This window comes from Microtus oregoni, unplaced genomic scaffold (assembly GCF_018167655.1).
Source record: "Microtus oregoni isolate MIOR12 unplaced genomic scaffold, Mior012 000163F_ref0000286, whole genome shotgun sequence".
Classification (NCBI taxonomy): Eukaryota; Metazoa; Chordata; class Mammalia; order Rodentia; family Cricetidae; genus Microtus; species Microtus oregoni.
Window position 1 is genome coordinate 183,739 of NW_024544818.1, and position 19,162 is coordinate 202,900.

General features: G+C 41.2%; 1 protein-coding gene across 2 annotated transcripts in view; it reads left to right on the plus strand.

Annotated features, from left to right (window-relative positions):
- LOC121445188 (histone deacetylase 8-like) overlaps positions 1-19,162 on the plus strand; it is a 222,410-nt gene that overhangs the window by 83,782 nt on the left and 119,466 nt on the right. For both annotated transcript variants that reach the window (XM_041647194.1, XM_041647193.1), the window contains exons 8-9: positions 13,610-13,782; positions 16,832-16,926. In XM_041647194.1, the coding sequence (XP_041503128.1) occupies positions 13,610-13,782; positions 16,832-16,926 (268 nt within the window). The remainder of the gene's footprint in view (positions 1-13,609; positions 13,783-16,831; positions 16,927-19,162) is intronic.

Sequence of the window (19,162 nt, forward strand, 5' to 3'; positions counted from 1 at the left end):
GCTTAGCTAGAGAGTAGAAGCAAGTGTGGAGGACAGAAGCATGTTGCAACTCCAGTTTGGAATGACTCCAGCTCTCCCCTTTCCCCCAAGGGCATCCCTAGCCAGGGTCTGCAAAGGCCAAATAGCTCTTTGGCTTCCAATCTGATTTTTTACATAAGAAATCAGAGAAGTTGGTCTCAATTTTAATAATATATTCTTCGAACCTCTATATAACAGAAAGGCACTTGTGTTTCTGCCCCATCTTAAAGTGAATTTTGTGTTTGGTGAAAGGTAATAGATTGGCAACACTGGAAAATGAATTACTGTATTCCCAGAACAGGTATAACCAGGCAGTGACACTATGAAATTTCTCTCTGCCTTTGGGGACCATTAGAGTACTACTCAGGAAGTCACTGCTATAGTGTGCTGTGCTGAACTCGACAGTATCCTAGTGGGCTTTAAGAATTAACAGAGCACTCGAAGGGCCTGACTCAAGGCCATTCATTTATTCATTCAGCGTTATGCAGTGCTTACTATGTGCCTGGTGCTGGGAGAAGACGTTCACAAACGTTGTATCATTTAATCTCCACGATAACCTGCGAGAGGGAGAGTATTATTCTAGTTTTATAGCGGAGGAAAACAAGGTTCAAAAAGCAAAGTGGTCTGTCCATGTCGCCATGCACACACTAGGTCCAGGCTTCCAACCTGTGCCAATGTTCTCCCTGAACCACATGATGTGGAGGTTACAGAGGGGGACTGAGGAGACATGCTCAAACAACGTGACACAAAGCTGAATGTCATTTGGTCCGTGAGCACTCCTGGTGGTTTCAGAGCAGTGAGCTAGCTCAGATCACATAAAGGGCTATTAGCACAGTGAGCCTTAGGGTTCATAGCCTTTCAGTCTTCTTTAGACCCGCCTCTCTGCCCAGCCCACCACCTGCTTGCTGGTGGGTTCGGCCTTTCAGGATGAAAAGAGCCTGAGAGTCCTGGGCCTTTGTGATGATACCATCGAATTCAAATTGGGATTTTTATACTAATTCTAGCTCTGACAATTCACTCCGGGCCACTAGTAGGTCCTTTAATTCTGTATGACTCACTTTCTCTTGTGTGAATGAGAGTGGTTACTTCCAAGAAGTAGAGCGAGAGATAAGTAATAATACCCTAAAAATAGTGCACTGCCCTTTCTGTTGCCGGGGTGAAATATATTTAATGAGTAGAATTGCTTACTACAAGGCCAGCTAGAAAAAGATGCCAATTAGAATCTACGTTTTTATGTAATGCTTCAGCGATAACAGCAAAGATAGCTCTTTAAAGTGCTACAAAATACATCACGAAAGGGAAAAGAGCAGAAGTTCTGGGAGGTTGTGTGCTGCTTGGTGGGCTTGGGGAGTTTCAGGTTCAGCTTTTGTTTTATAGGTTTGGGTGTTTTAGAAGTCTGAGGAACCAGTGCAGCTTGTCTGATGCTAAAAGCAGAGAAAAAAATCATAGGAAATTGAATGATTTCTGGATGTGTCCAAGAGGCCCCCATGGCCCCCAATGAAATGACACATCACCTTCACTGCAGGGAGCCCCCACTCTAATTCCTTCCTCCCACAACTATTTGTAATAGAGCTGAAGTCCCTGAGGCATTTGCCATATGCTGAGTCCCCTGACAGTGGAGGCTTTGCAGAATGAGTCAGCAGGACCTGAGCCGAGATAGGGTGGAAAGAATGGAGAAAACACATACACGGAAGAAAAGTTGACTGGCCTGCCATTTGGGGCCTTCACACAGCCCTCTTCTGAATCCCATTAAATCAGTGAGTTTAGTGTTTGTTTATATCTCAGAGAGGAGCTTGGCTGCTGGCATGAACTTCTCTCAGGCTGACTAGGGAGAGCTCAAAGCATTGGGAATACTCTCCTCTGTGGTCAACTTTTAAGTTTCTTGGTTTTTTTCATTTCTAGTGAGGGAGTCTCTACGACAGTGGCTCTCCAAGTTTCTCATGTTGTGGTGACCCCAGCAGTACAGATATTTTCATTGCTACTTCATAAATGTAATTTTGCTACTGTTAGGAATTGTAAATATCTGATATGCAGGATATCTGATAGGTGACCCCTGTGAAAAGGTCCTCTGACCCCAAGGGGTCGTGAGGCACAGGTTGAGAACCGCTGCTCTAGAGGGTGTTGGTAGTACTGGTTAGAAAACATGGGAGATACTTGACTGGCTGAGCTGAGGTATAAACTAGAAACTCAGGAGATGGAACCTGCTGACAGCCTGTCTCTATCACAGGCCTGGCTAGGCAGGCAAGTTAGGGTTACCATGTCCTGCCACAAGCCATGATCATGACTGTGACAGTCAGTCTAGCATCCCAGAGCCTGGAGATGAGATTTTAGATTCAAAATTCCTTAACAAACTAATAATAAATACATATTCTCCACCCGCCTCTCCCCCCCCCCCCCCCGCAACACCGCCACAGCCTCTCATCCCATTTCCCCACCCCAGTGAATGATGTCAAGTGTTCAGACCAGAAACTGTGGGTGAATATTTCCAAGCTTTTGGGGCTTTTCTTTTATCTCAAAGTATCACGCCTGTCATCAATCCTAGCTGTTTTCCTCCTCAGGCTCCAACACCCTCCCCCAGATTAAGGCCTGCTGAAGTCTCTGTGCCTGCGTCTCCTCATTTGCATAGCCCCCTCTGAAAACCAGACTGGAGACTGGGGGATCAGGTTTCTCATCAAGAAAACTGCATTCAAATGAATGTCTTGTGTGTTTATAAGGAAGTTACTAATGTAGTGTAATGAGATGCCTGTCTTCCCCCTCCTTTCTGGGGAAGAGATTTTATACTTTCATAAAAACTTAAAATGAATGATTTACAGTGTAAGAAGTAGCACTGTTACCACCATTAGGAAAGGTTTTCCAAAAGCAGGCTGGGGTGGCGTTTCATCCATGTATCGTTTAATGACTGTTTATTGAATGCCTACTATGTCTAAAGTATTGATTCTACGTTCAAGAAAGTTAGGAGAAATTTCAAAATATTAGATAGAGATTGATTTTCATATTCATACACATTTGAATAAAATAAAACATGGAAAGTTGCAAGAACTATAAAATTTAGGAAGCTGCAGGCATTCAGAGGAAATAAATACTTTAGAAAAAGACTTAATTAAGGAGGTAACATTTGATGTGGGTTCTAAAGGGCACCTAATTACTCTGTCTTTACAAAGTGTGCAAATGCGTGTGCATATTTATAAAATCTGGGTCAAGTTTGAATATACAGAAATTGTAGGGAAGGATGTTCTGTAGAGAGGAAGCAGTAAGAAGCAGAGTTGGAAGAAGCCTCCTTGTGCATGGAGGATAACAGTGGTTCAGTTTGACTGCACTGGAAAGTGAAGAAGCAGAAGTGACAAAGACTGGGAAAGAAGGTACGAACTGCAGCCTGGATGAGCTCGAATTCAAAGCTCTAAAAGCATTAGGCAAACCAGTGAATGTAGTAAAATGAGGAAGCAATAAAATCAGAGTTTAGTACGCAAAAGTAATATTGTGTCTTGGCACTGCTGTTACGTGAAACAAGGTGGGTGACATTGCTGGCACAGGACCTACTACACCATCTAGTTCCGGAAGTCATGGTAGCAGGTAGACTATAAGATTTTAGAGGTTCCACTCTGCTGCCAGGCTGGAACTATCCCACTTAACAGATGTATGACACTGTATAGACTTCTGAACTTCACTGTGCTGCAGTTTCCCCGCCTGCCTTATAATTGTTATGAGGGTTAAATGTGCTAATACATACCAAGTATATAGAACTTGATATGTCTGGAACTCTGCTCTGGATAAACATCTTCAAAAGAATGTTAGCCGCTCATATTTTCTCCATACATGGAAGAGATGGAATCTGAGATATCCTTCAAAGAATGACTATGGCTATAGACGTGGAGAAAGATGACTTGTAGCCACAGGCAGCATGTGACAAAGGGCCTGCCTGGATGGAAACGCAAAGTGAGTGAGGTAAGCATTTTTGCCTGTGGGATGACATATCATAGGCCAAGCGGCTATTGAGTAAGAGGTTCTTAAAAGTAAGCCAGAGGTAGATCAGGAGGGACCTTGAGTCATAAGCTAAAGTAGAGGGACACTGAAGGATTTGGGGAGAAAGGACTTGATCAAAAATTTCCCCTAAGGAAAATTAACTTATTGGCAGTTTATGTGAAGGATTGGACAGAGAAGAGACCTGAGGTAGGGCAAGTTGTTAGGAAGGTATGGGCAGATCCCCTGTGGATTCAAGTGTTCAAGGCGAGTGAGAAGGATGCTAATGATGAATAATAGGAGAGGAACAGGGTGGAGGACCTCACAGAGGTTCTTAACTCGTGTACAGTTTTGTACATGAGAGGCTGAAGGTGTGGCCATCATTAATAGACACAGGAATTGGAGGAAATAAGATGGTAGGTTCAACATGGTCCAAATAGAGCTGTAAATCACCATGCCTCTGTACAAGCTGGCAGGCTGGTCCCAAAATTTATATGCAAATCCAACCAGGAACAGCCCAGACAGTCTTGAAAAGAAAGGAAAAAGTTGGGAAACTCATACTTTCTCATTTTCAAAACTGACTACAAAGTTGCAGTAATCAAGAAGTGTGGTGGTGACTTCAGGGCAGGCCTGTAGATGAACGGAACTGAGTTCAGAGAGGAGAAACCAGCCTCCACATTTACAGTTGTTTGAGTTTATATAGCGGGGCTGAGATTGCTGAGTGGGACAACTGGAAAGCAGCATATAAAGCAATGGCGTTATAACTTTACACCATATAAAACAGACTTAGATCCAATGTAAGTGTAAATGCTAGATACTGTAAAACTCTTAGCATGAAACAGATTATGACCTTGGATTAAGAGACAGTTTCTTAGACATGACATCAAGAACATAAGCAACAACAGCAAAAATGGGTAGGTAAAACCAGACTGTCAAAAGTTAAAACTTTTTTCTTTTTTAGATTATAATTATAACAATACTCCCTTCCCTTTCCTCCCTCCAACTCCCAATATCCTTCCCTTGCTCTCTTTCAAATTTATGGCCTCTTTTTTCACTAATTGTTATTACATGTATGTATGTCCAAGTATATATATATAGATATTCCTAAATAAAACCTGTTCAGTCTGTATAGGTTACTCGTATGTATGTTTCCAGGGCAAATGTGTACTTCAAGTGACACTATCACGAAAGTGCAAATGTAATCCACAGAATGGGAGTGAACCCTTGTCGGTCATGAACCTGACCATGGACTGGTGCCTGGAATATACTACGAATTATTACATCGCAGTGGTAAAAAGCCAACCCAGTTTAAAAATGGACAAAGGACTGGACTAGACAGTGCTTTGATGATGTCCCCATGTCTGATAAACACAGAAATAGATACTTGACTTCATTAGTCATCAAGGAATTAATTACAAATAGGGCCACAGTGACAGGGCTGTAGCTCCATGGCAGAGTTTAGGCAGGAGGCCTAGGGTCTCTGGGGTTGGATAAAATAGGATAGTATACCTTACCCATCAAGGTTGTATTTCTATATTTAAGAATATATATTTATATGCATATATACATATATGCATATAACAACAGTTAATGAAAAAAGAAGCCATGAATTTGAAAGAGAGCAAGGAGAGTTTGGAGGCAGAAATGGGAAGAGAAAAATGACGTAATCATATTATAATCTTGATAAATAATACAAAAAACTAAAAGAAAAATGTAAGTTTTGACAGAGAATCTTATAGTAAATAAATTAAAACAAAGCACAGAACAGCGTACATGAAATGCAAATAAAGTAAATACTAAGTATTTGCCTCATTTCTTTAAAAAATTTTAGTTCTTGAAAATGAAGAATAGCTATTTTAATTTAAAATAAACCAATACAGAAGATAAGTGTTGACAAGAATGTGAAGACAATTTGAGCACTCAAACAGTGCTAGTGGAAATGTAAAATGATGCAGCCACTGTGGAAAAAGTCTGGCATTTCTCAAATGCTTAAACATAGAGATATCACATGACCCAGTAGATAAGCGCGCACACACACACACTCACACATGCCTAGGAGAATTAAAAATATGACTACCCAAAGAATTAGGCTTGAATGAGCAGAGTAGCGTTATTCATATTAACCAAAGAGTAGAAATTATCCAGATACCTATTAGTTTATGAATAGAGAAGCACAAAGTGAAATAAATATTTGTAGATTAAAAAGGAATTAAGAGCCAGGTGTGATATTGCATGCCTGTAATATCAGCACTTGGGAGGTGGAGGCAGGATTAGGAGGTGTTCAAGGCCACCCTTGGCTACATAGTGAGTTTTAGTCCAGCCTGAACTAAACAAGACCGTGTCAATCCCCACCAAAGAAAATATGATACTAATTCATATGATAACACAGATAAACCTTGAAAACACTATGCTAAGTGAAAGAATCTAGACACAAAAGACCACATATTTTGTCATTCTACTTTTATAAGGACAAAATTAGATAAACCTCTAAAAATAGAAATTAGAGCGGTGCTTTCCAGGGTTTGTGGTTTGGAGCATGGTAGAATGAGTAGTGACTGTACTCACAAGGTTTCCTCTGTGCCTGATAAAAAGTCCTAAGATGCCTTGTAGTTATGGCTACACAGTTCTGTGGCAACATTAAAAAATATTGTACACTTTAAGTGCAAGAATTGTATGATATCAATTGTTTTAAATATACTGTGTGTACATGTTATATGTATATTGCTGTGTGTTTGTGTGCACATGTGCGTGCGTGCCTGCTGGAAGTCAGCCTATGTGTCTGATGAGCCCTTGTGGTTTCAAGACAGGTTCTCAGTGAGCCTGTAGATTGAAAATGAGGCTAGGCTCCAGGGATCTTCCTGTTTCTGTTTCCCCAGCACTAGATGACAAGTACATGCCACCACTCCTCGCTTTTTTCATGAGTTCTGGGGATCTAACTCAGGTTCTCATCCTCACCCACTAAACTGTTTCCTTAGCCGCTGTCTTAAGTATACTTTCAAAATAGCTGTTACTGGAGCTTTAAGCGGCTGGAGATCTTGGTAGAACCAGCTGCTAGGTGCTTTTAAGACATTTCAGGGGCTGGAGAGATGGCTCAGAGGTTAAGAGCACTGACTGCTCTTCAGAGGTCCTGAGTTCAATTCCCAGCAACCCACATGGTGGCTCACAGCCATCTGTAATGAGATCTGGCGCCCTCTTCTGACCTGCAGGCATACATGGAGGCTGAACACTGTGTGCATAATAATAAATAAATCTTTTTTAAAAAAAGACATTTCGAAGGCTAACAGAGAAAAGGCTTTTGGACGGGCAACTCAGCCAGCTCTCTCCTGAGAACAGAAAGTAGACTGCAAGAATCATAGGGGCCCTGACATGGGTAAAATTTTGACAGTGCTGACAGGAAGGAAGAAACAAAGCTATTTCTTATCCAAGATAAGTGAATCCTTTGAGATGCAGGGATAGACCATGAGAGAAGGAGCAACAGGAAAGAGAATCTAGAGCCCAGAGAAGGTAGCCTCGTGGAGAAGGGATCGAATGGAGGTCATTTTCCGGTAGAGACAAGAACTATGGGAATGTCCTCACTCACTACACAGAGCCTCAACCACTTACCTCCAGTATGAGTTTAAAAGATTCACCTCAAACTTTTTATCAGCGACTAGTTACCCATGGGGAGAAAGTGGAGGTGAAGGGGGGAGGTTCTCATTTATTTAATAAATTTCTATGTTTGCTATTTGGGGACGGGTGGTTTCGTTTTGAGACAGGGCCTTCCTCTATGGCTCTGACTGACCTGGTGCTCCCTGCGCACCCAGGCTGGCCCCACCCTGGCATAGCGCTCTTCCTGCCTCTGCCTCCCACGTGCTAGGATTACAAGTGTGCACTACTACACCATCTGGTGTTGGATTTTTTTATTATATCAAGAATATCCTTTCATCCCAGTTTGTTTTTCTTTTGAGGCAGGCTCTTACCACATAGCTCAGGCTACCCTACATTCACTACCCTGCTGAGAGTTTTATTTGAACAGACTAGTGTAAGAAATGCAATTGTTTATCAATTGGAAATAAAGGATTGCCGAGTTATAATGACTGAGTGGTCTTTGGTAATCTATAAATGTTTATGGAATTTTATGATCTGGAGCTGTAAACAGAACTGTAGTGAAAGCAATTCTTTTGAATTCTCAGCTTACTATAATAGAGGAGGACAGATAATGTGGACACCGTGGTTTTAATTCAAAGGCCTTACTTATGTTGGCAAGGCAAAAATGACCATTTGTGAGGCAGTTAAGGATGCTTGTCAGAGTTTCTGAAATCATTAGCCATATTCTCTGGAAGAAAACAGGTGGGCTGTTGGCTTGGAAACAGGAAGTGATCGGGCAATCAGTTGTTTTGTTTGTGGTTTTTGTTTTGTTTTGTTTTGTTTGTTTTTGTTTTTTTGAGACAGGGTTTCTCTGTATAGCTTTGGAGCCTGCCCTGGATCTTACTGTAGACAAGGCTGGCCTCGAACTGCCTCTTCCTCCCAAATGCTGGGATTAAAGGGTGTACCACCACCGCCAAGCCAGAAATCAGTTTTAACTGGAATAAACAGCAAGCACAAGCCAAGCAGTGTGACTCTGTGAGTTACAGACCTGCCAGATCTACAGCATGAGTTCCAGGACAGAGAAGGCTGTTACACAGAGAAACCATGTTTTGAAAAACAGAGAGAGAGAGAGACAGAGACAGAGACAGAGACAGAGAGAGACAGAGAGAGAGACAGAGAGAGACAGAGAGAGACAGAGAGAGAGACACAGAGAGAGAGAGAGGAAGAAGGAGGAGAAGGAGGAGGAGAGAGGAGGGAAAGTAGGGAGGACGAGGGAAAGCAAGCACAATAAGGACATGGGAAGACAAAAAACTGTAGCAGCGAAAGTCGTTCAGCGTCTTAAATGTAAAATCGTTCCAGGCATTTGCTTTTCAAACCTCCAAAAGTGGCCATGCTTAGGAATAACTGAAGTGCAGTGCAGACAGACACCACTCTTGTTGAAACCAGAATGAAAGATAATGTCAGAGAATTAGGACAGTCCTTGGAGACAGTGAGGTAGGTTTTGTCTTTTTTTTTTCAATTCTGTAAACCCATTGCCAACCTTGTACCTGCCTAGCATATAGTAAGCATTCAATTAGCATTCATTTGTTGGATGAACGGACGGACGGACAAACATTATAGCACTTAGCAGTGTTTTGAACTTTCCTGTCTTCTACCCCTACTGAACCATCAACACCATCAGGTTTAGGTCTTTGCCTGTCTTCTTTTTACCCCCTTTGGTTTTGGGAGACAGGGGTCTCACTGTGAAGTTGCAGCTAACCTGCTAATTCACTGGTAGCCCAGGTTGGCCTGAAATATTGGGCAATTCTCTTGCTTCAGTCTCCTGTGTATTAGGGTTAGAAGTATATGTTATCACTAGTATAGGAAATAATAGGTACTTGACTCTGGGTTTAAGTGAGTGAACAAATCCTGAACCCCAGAGAATAATGACAAGGAAAGAAAAAAGTAAAAAAAAAAAAAAAAATGAAGCAGAAGCTAAAAGCCTCAAGGGAGGTGAAAGACTATTTCATAGGTCTATAGACAAGAATTTTAATAGTATTTGTTTAATATAAGCAAATGATATTGACTTCAAAGTGGAGATATGAGGGCAGGCATACTGGCACAAGCCTATAATTTCAGTGCTCGGGAAGCTAAAGCAGGAAGTTCCCAGACCAGCCTGGGCTACATAGTGAGACCATATCTCAAAAAACCAAACCAAACAAACAGTGTGTGTGTGTGTGTGTGTGTGTGTGTGTGTGTGTGTGTGTGTGTGTGTGTGTGTGTTTGTGTGTGTGTCCCACACCAAAAGAAAAGCAATGAGAGGAGGGGTATGAACTTGGAAATGGTAATTTGTCCACATAGCCCCATTCACAGTCCCCCTCACCCCTAGCCATCTGCCTACCCCTCTCAAGTTTTTCCAGATTGACCTGGTCTTGCCTAGAGAGCTTCCATGTCCCTTGTGCCATTCCCTCTGCTGCTAGGCTTTGTGATTTTGTTCTTACATGCAACATCAAAAATCAGTACACCTTTTAGCAAGATCAGTACTTATAGATCTCCAGGGCTCCCATTTGACCGTCAGATCAGATGAAAAGCTGCCTAGTTTTCCATGTCCACCATTCAGCTTTCCGTAAACTGAGGTGTGTTCAGTGAACGAAATGCCTTCCCTTTTTCAAAGCTTCTGATTACTGTTTTCTTTACCCATCCAGAGCCCGTTTCATCTGAACTCCCTGAAGACTCATTTTCCCTACAGCTCTAAGGAAGACAACTGTTCCAGAAACACCTCCCTTCTTTTCCTTCCTCTCTCCTAATTACCAGTCATGAACATTATAGGTATCTTCTTTTCTTGGGTATCGCTCCATGTTGCTCTATTAATTCTGGCATGGAAGTTCCTTTCAAGTCCCTGTCTTTCTTGTGGCCGTGGCCTGTGGATGGTTGTAAAATCAGCCTTCAGTGTATTCCACACTAGAGTTCACTTATCTCTAAGATGAACTTCTAATTGTGCCACCAACACACACAGCATGCACATTGCCTGTGTACATGCACGCACATAATGTTTGCGACATTGCACACGCTTTACATAAAAAGCCAGGCTCACTTATTTCTGACTTTCTGTACCTCCACTCGCAGTTTGTAGCCTGTATGACACATAGATTCTCTTCTCCGAACTCCTCTCCTCTTCGTGCCCTCCAGAACCATTCTGCAGCCAACTCCCCTAACTTTATCCCACCAGCCTTCAACTTCCTTTTTCTGCTGTGCTTTTTGTTTGATCATTTCTGGAGATCAAATTCAGGTCTTATATCTGCTACCTTCCATGCCTTAAAAAGATTTTTAAATTTTTTAATTAAATTTATTTATGGTATTGGGGGAGCACACATGTGCCATAACTGCTTATAGAGGTCAGAGGACAACTTTCAGGAGTTGGTTCTGTTCTACTATGTGGGAACTGGGGATTGAACTCAGGTCCTCAGGCTTGGCTGCAAACGTCTATACCCACTGGGCTACCTCACTGGCTTTAACAAAACATTTATTTCAAAATAATCACACATTCACAGGAGATTGTGAAGGGAAGTCCTGGGCACTTTCCTCCAGCTTTCCCTGGTGTGACAACTTGCACACAGTTACAGTACATCATCAAAATGAAGAAATTATTTTGGTATAGTTTATTGATTTCATTCACACTCCACCAATTATGCATACATTCATGTATGTGTGTCTATGAAATTTTATCGTATCTGAAGCCTCACATGACAACTATAATCAAAATACAGAACTATGCCATCACATGATTATGTCATCCTACCCCTGTCCTGTCATAGCCATCTATAACTCCTGGTAGTGACTGATCTCATCCCTCTGTAGTTAGGGTTTTACAACATTTATGAATGGAATCACACAGTGTATGTGTGTATATATATATATATATTATATATATATATATATTAGATTGGCCTTATGTACTCAGCGTACTTTCCTTGTAATCCTCCCAAACTCTTTGCATATAATAATGGTTTGTTTATCATATTGATGAACAGTATTCCACTGCTATGGATGCTGGTTTGTTTAACCATTTGCCTATTAAAAAAGTACGTTTGGATTTTTTCCAGTTAAAGCTATTTTGTGTAAAGATGCTACACACATCCATATACAAGTTCCTACATGAAAATCAGCCTTAACTTTCTGGAATAAATTGCCCAAGAGTGCAATTGCTAGCTCATATGGCAAGTCTATTTTTAGTTTTGACAGGAACTGCTAAATTATTTTCCAGAGTGGCTATACCACTTTACATTCCCACTAACAAGATATGTGTGATTTAGTCTCCACATCTTCACCAGGAATTATTATCACTGTTTCCTCCTAGCCATCTTGAGAGTTGGCTCATGTGTGGTGCGTCTCATCTTTCAGGACCTAAAGAGCCATTATAGCCCCTGTAGAGCCTTTTCCAGCCTCACCTGGAGAAGCTCACTTCTCTCTCCCTTGTGCCAAAACTCTGATACTTCATTTATCATTGCATTTTAATTATTTATTGTCAGAGTTTATGTAATCCCCTCTTATGAGCTACATGATGATACAGACCATGCCAGATTCCTCTTGACTCCTGGAGCAGCTGGGACTCCAGGTGCCATTCTGGGCACCTAGTGGGTACTCAGTAAGTGTGTGCTAAGTGAAAGGAAGGAGTGGAAAGAATGGTAGCCCTCCCCTGCTAGAAACCTTTTTAAAACAGACATCACGCCTTCCGCTGTGTCTCCCAGCAACAGTTAATGGGGTGCTCTGTTTGTGTAGATGCTCAATAAATGTCGCTCAAACTCTTCAGGTGGCTTATCTTCCCTCTGCACCCATGAGATAAGCACATGAAAGAGAGAATAGACCAAAGAATCCTTGCATTAAGGATCATATGTCATAAATTTTGTAATATTCTTATAATCTTTACAATCACTCTGCATTCATCTGTGTGATGAGAAATCAAAACAAAATAGTCCTTTAAGTCAAAGAATGCCTCTGTGACCATCATTTTACTCCCTGGTTACATATGGATTGGGGAGGGCAGTGTTTTATGTTCCTGAATTCCTTTTGCCATCTCAGGAGGATCTGGGATTTTTCTGTTTTTCTGCACTGGTATAATTTGACATGTTGATTATGAAAGGGTCATTAACTTCAACATTTTTGATCACTTTTTGACTCTGTATTTTCTCAACTCTGAAGTCTGTTAATTTGCACTTGTTTATATGTCTCTGTAAGAGTCACTCCGGCCCTTGAGGACTGGACTATGTTTTGTCTGGAAAGTAGATTGTAAGCCCCTTGAGAGCAAGGACCTTATAATTCCTCGGAATGCATTCTGGACATTGTCAGTGTTCAATTAATGATAATATTGGAAGCCTGACTAAGGTTACCTGTCACACTGACATTTCCCTTTTCATCTGTAAGGCTGCATGCCCTCGGCAAATAGCAGTTAGGCTGATGTGATAGCATTGATTCTACTCAAAATTACACTATTACCCACCACAACTTGTTCTTTGGGGTACTTTCAAATTGTAGTTTTTGATCAGTTGATACTGTTCTCCTTATAATACTGTGAATGCATATGCACTGGGGAGGGCCGTATTTCAGAGGCCTCAAGTCCTTTGCAGAATGAAAAGTAAGTTGATACCATCTATGCTCTCAAGGCTTCTTGCCCCCACTGATAATTAGGTGATAAACTCCAGGTGTGATTGCTGTCTGACATTATCAGAAGGAAACCTTCATGACTATTCAATGTATATGTTTTATTACTCTAATTATAAAATGGAATAAATGTGTATACTATGCCCCATGGCTATGAGAGTTAACTAGATATATATGAAGTGTTCAGTGAAGTCTAAGTTCTGAAATAAAAAGGGCAAATTTGGTCATTGGTGATGGTGGAAGTAGAGGAATTGTCATTCTAAGTCAGGTTTATTAAAGTATAACACACATACAGCCAGGCTCACCCTTTAAGGTTGACAGTTTGATGTGATGGATAATTCAACTATCCCTCCAACACACTTCACTACCACTGCATAGCCCTAACTAAAGCGGATCTTTTTCTGACAATTTGTGTCCTTCCTCTTCCCAGTGTACTAAAGGAAGTGTACCAGGCCTTCAATCCTAAAGCAGTGGTTTTACAGCTGGGTGCAGATACCATCGCTGGGGACCCAATGTGCTCCTTTAACATGACGCCAGTGGGGATCGGCAAGTGTCTGAAGTATGTGCTTGAGTGGCAGTTGGCAACTCTGATTTTAGGAGGAGGTGAGTACAATGGAAAGTCACCAAGAGAGCTTGTCAGTCCTCCTCCACACTTATTAACATAGACGATAAGTCGATTTTTTGGATTGGATAGTACTAACCTGCCTATGGCCCAGAAGCCTAGGTCTATGAAATCGATTACTTCCCCAGTTGAGCATAGACTCTGGCCCATCCCTAGTCAGCTTGCCATGTGCTTTGACACCTAGGCACTCTGAAGTTTGTTTTAATTTGGAAATAAAGGTTAAGATTAGAACATTTGCTTAGCATACACAAGACTGTGTTCAAACCTGAGTATGGAATAAGAAAGAAGATGCCAGACAGTAATGGCGCACACCTTTAATCCCAGCACTTGGGAAGCAGAGACAGGCAGGCTGATTTCTGTGAGTTTGAGGCCAGCCTGGTCTAAAGAGTAAGCGTCAGTATAGCCAGTGCTACACAGAGAAACCCTGTCTTGGAAAAATAAAAAAACCGAAACAACAAAACCAAAACCAAAAGGAAGAAGAAATTAGAGGATGTCAGTCCCCGAAGACTGTGAACCCTCTTCTGTCAGAGAAGCCATTATTCTCTTCTTACCCATTCTGTTTCAGAAACATCAATGAAATTCTATCTCTACTCATTCATGAATAGTAAATACATGAATTAATTGAATATCTAAGATGAAGTCAAGAATTACTCGTTTTCCCTAAAGCATGATTTTGTTATAAGGAAGCAAACTTGAGAGAACCATAGTCTCTTGAGCATTCTTGCACCCCTTACTGATGTTAACATTCTTTAACTAACAGAATGCTAGGTCTGTTGGATAGAAGCATTGATGTGTTTGGAACCGTGCCCAACCTCAGTCATCTTTATAGAGGCTTTAGGATGAGATCTTCTGTCTCTTCACCAGCCACAATATTTATTTCATTGGATCAATAAATTGGTGTATTTAAACATGGTCAAGTGGATTGAGATTAAAATGCACATATATGTCACCAGGCATAGTGGCACATGTGTATAATCACAGTACTTGGGAAATAGAATCAAGAGGATTGGGAGTTATGAGCTATCGTGGATTACACAAGACCTTATCTCAAAAATGTACCAAAAGAGTACATATATGTAGGCTAGAGAGATTTCTCAGTGGTTACAGACTCTTGCTGCTCTTGGCAAAGAGCCAAGGTTTGGTTCCTGGCCCCCAAATGGCAGCTCAACCCTTCGTAACTCCAGTTACAGGGTATCTAATACCCTCATCTGGCCCCTGTGGGCACCCAGCATATACATGGTATATGTACATACATGGAAGCAAAATACTCATGCACATAAAATTTTTGTAAAGAAATTAAATGCATAGATGATGACCAAGCTAATAGTTTTATCACCCTCTTGTAAACTCCAAATCCAGGTAAACTCTGGGCAGGCCTTAGGTCAACAAGTGAGCATACAGCACAAATAAAGCAACCTGGTCCTTCGGAGTCTTCAAACCTCAGAGGGATCAAAATTAAAACTGATTACAAGAGACGCTCTCTTATGAAAAGCTGGCAAGAAGCTTATTAACTTCACCTCCAGAAAAAGATAAAATTGATAAGCATTACATGGCATATTACTTTCCATAAACACTAAGGATAGAGATTATGATACAGGTCCAGCTGGGGGGAAAGACCTTTCTCCAACAGACACCTGGAAGAATTTAACTTTTGTCTGAGGCTACAGCCTTCTCTTGAAGAGTCTTACCATTAGCTCAAATCCTTTTGCATTTTTAACCGAAAGCTTGGCTCTTGAATATGTAAGTATAACTCTTCTTATGCAATATGTGTATTCCTGAAAATGCCTGCGCATGAGTGGTGTGTTTGCAGATAAGTCATATCATGTGTATACTAGAGATAACATACTCCTTAAATAAAACCTATAGTTATTCTTTTTTAAATTAATAACTATGCCAAATAGGTCTGCCTTGCAGACTAATTTCCCATGCCAGGAATGTTTAAAGTAATATCTAAACCGTACAGCTGAAATTCTCTGCTCTTAACACATAGACAATTACCAGAGATGGCTGCATTCTTAAGCTTCCTCAGACCAGTCCCACTGAGGCCTGAAGGACATGCTCCAGAAACCCTAGCCTCCCTAACTTTTGAAATAGTAGGAAAGCTCAAGAAAAGGGTAACAGCAGGTCCCAGTTTATATATGTTAGCCCGTTGTGACAATGACTAGTGTCCTCTATTGCGCTTCAAAGTGCATCCTTTTGGATGATAATGTATATGGGCACCCTACCTAAAATAGAGCTGATTTTATTTCCTGTGGTCTGCTCCGAGGTTAGGAAATATTCCATTTTACCCTTAGACTCTTGGAATTCAGCTGAAGGCCAGCGTGTTAATGCTTGCATGGCAAAGCACATCCATTCAGCACAAAAATATGCTGATTATTAACCAGTGTGATATGGCTGCTGGGTGACTGTGACAGGACCTGACGCGGCGGGTCAGGGTGTCAATCATCAGTCCCTTCCTCGGCTCACTTTCTTTGATCTCTGCCACCAGGCTTGCATTTTGTGGTGAAAAGGACCACTGATATTTAAAGAAGGAAGTCTGTTTCTGTCAGCACTTTCCTTTCCTTTTTCCTGGATGCCTTTAGGACTAGATCTGCCAATAGCTTTAAAATACAAATCACAGCCAGCAGTCACTTTATAGAATTGTTGCAAAATTCATCTGAGAAACCATCACATTGGGTAGGTTACCTCCAGACATCTGGGTTCCAGGGTTCTCGGTCTCCCTGACGTCTCTTGGTGGAACTGAGGTGCTTGCCTTTCTCAGGTGCATTATTGCTGCGAGATAAGAGCCGCTTTAATCTGTGTTACCCTTGAAATTATGAGTTCTACTCTGTGCATGATCTGGCTAGTCCGCTAAAGTCTACCCACTAGGTGGTTTACAAATACCATTAAGGGATGCTTAAGGAAGATTCTGCAAGTTGGAGTTGTCTTTTTAGACCTTTTATTAAAACAGTTTTCTCTCCTTCCTTACCCTCTTCCTTCTCCTGTTTTGTGGCTATTCTTTCCTAACTTCACAATTCTTGATGGAGACAGGAGGCTATAACCTTGCCAATACGGCTCGTTGCTGGACATACTTGACCGGGGTCATCCTAGGGAAAACACTATCCTCTGAGATCCCAGATCATGAGGTAAGTAAGGCTCTGACAAGTCCTCTCTTCTTTAAGGGGAAGAGCTGAGTCATTCCACCTAATCAAAATCACGTCCTCACGACTCAATACCGTTCTGTTGAGAGACACTTCAACAACAATAACACACTGTTTGGCAGTATAGTGGACTCTTGTTCCAAAATAGCCAAGACCTTCTGCCTTTTTTTTAAACAAAAGCTCTCAAAGGCCAACCAACTTTAATTTCTCAATTAATTACAGAGACTGTGGGAAGGGGTCACCTGTTCCACAAAGAACTCTTTGGAATATGTGCATATTTTCAGCCCCTAGCCTCAAGAGGGAAGGGGCTCATTTTTAAATATAAAAGCTAAGTTTTGGTCTGATTTTAGGGGTGCCATAGGTGAGATGTGACACATATTCTTTGGTGGCCATCCTGTTCTCTCAATTGTCTTTGACTAATATAGAGTTCAGGAACTATAGTCACTAAGAAAGTCAAGTCTGGTGGGTTTCCAGCAATTCCAGGTACAGAGATTGGAGCTGGACCATCCGAACTGTGAAACATGTCAGCTGAACTGTTGCCATTTTCTCTAGTTATATGAGATGGCCTTTACAAAGAAGAGATGTCTGTTTGAGTTTTCTCAAAACAAGCAATAAAAGCTGTCTGGGACCTGTGGGTGTGCTAATAATCAGTAATTCAAAGGTGTATGCCATCTATGTACCCTATCGATTCCCACCTACTTCTCCCCCTGGCAGAGAGCACGTTATCACTGATGAGGATGTAGCCACAAACCTTAGACTGTGTAGCTTAAAATAACAGAGCAGTCTGTGAAGCCCTCCTTCTCCAGCTATTTCCCAAAGATGAGGGATAGTGCTTTGCTTGTAATGTTATGATTTCTGCCAAATGTATTGCTGTATACTTGAGAGCATTATGCTTTATGAAGTCACTATTATTTTTTTTTTAAATTAGAAGTAACTTAAACTAATTTGCTTCCAATTTTCTTCTAACCATAGGTGAGGTATAATATGTAACTCAGAGAAACCACTCAATATGTCTAGAATACAAATAGAAGGCATGCTGTAATTTGAGACAATTTGCTAGTGTCAGGGTTAATGGAAGTCTCTTTTCTTGACTTGACTTACCTTTATTCAGTATTTGGAAGCTTAATGAAATATAAAGGTAAGTACTGTGAACAAATGTAATTGCTGTTATTGCTGTGGGAATATCTCAGATTGCATTGTAATTTAGAGCACCGGGACTCTAAAAACTGATCAGGTTATGTCAGAAAGCAGCCATAAGCTGTAGAAGTCTGAATTGAGAGTGAGTGTTGTGTTCCTCAGAAACAAAAGCAAATCTAATGATTCATCTGTATTAAAAGAGTGATAAAATTTTAATAAACACAAATATTGCCTTTGGTACCTGGAGAAGCTATGCGCAAGAACAGATGCAGGTTTAGCCTTATGGATCGAGATGTTCTGTCTTTCTATGGATTCATCCTGCAAGATGAAATGAGATGCGATGTGTGTCAAGTGCCTGAGACACAGTCCGTGGCATGGAACAGACATTTCAGAAATGCCAGTTCTTACTTCCCTTTTGCGTGTTCCACACTTCTTATACCCAGACATTTATGACTCTGTCATTCAGAAATCTGTCCAAACCCTTTGTGAATCCCTTCTGTCATATTCTTCTGGTATAAGAGATATGAGTCATCCAAGAAGGAACAAAGAAGAAAATTGAAATGACAGTATTCAGGTACAATGAGATATCATTTTAATGAAAATTGCCAAAAATAGACCACACAGTATGAAGGCATATATAAGTTTTGTGTCACAATACACAATTGCGCACAAATATCCTTGTGGTCTTCTGCAATCAGATCAACAAATGGTAGATAAAAATACTCTCTGTGTATCCAGTATTTGCTAGGAACTGTACTACTCTGTGTCTTAAAAGATGCAAAGGTCAGGAAGACCTTATGCCCTATCTTATGTGCCTGGAGAAGGCGGCTGTGTGCATGGGGAGCTGCGCCGGTGCACAGATATGATAATGCAGAACAGAGTGGGAGCTAGAAGGCCAGACAGGCCTGTTCACACCCCCTATCATCTCAGCAGTCTGGCCACTAAGGCGGGAGGACTGTGAGTTTGAAGCCAGCTTGGGCCACATAGCAAGTTCCAGGCCAGGCTCAGCCATTTAGGAGAACTTGTCTCGGTTTTAACAAATAAGTAAATAAATAAAAGGTAGGGACTGGAGAGATGGCTCAGT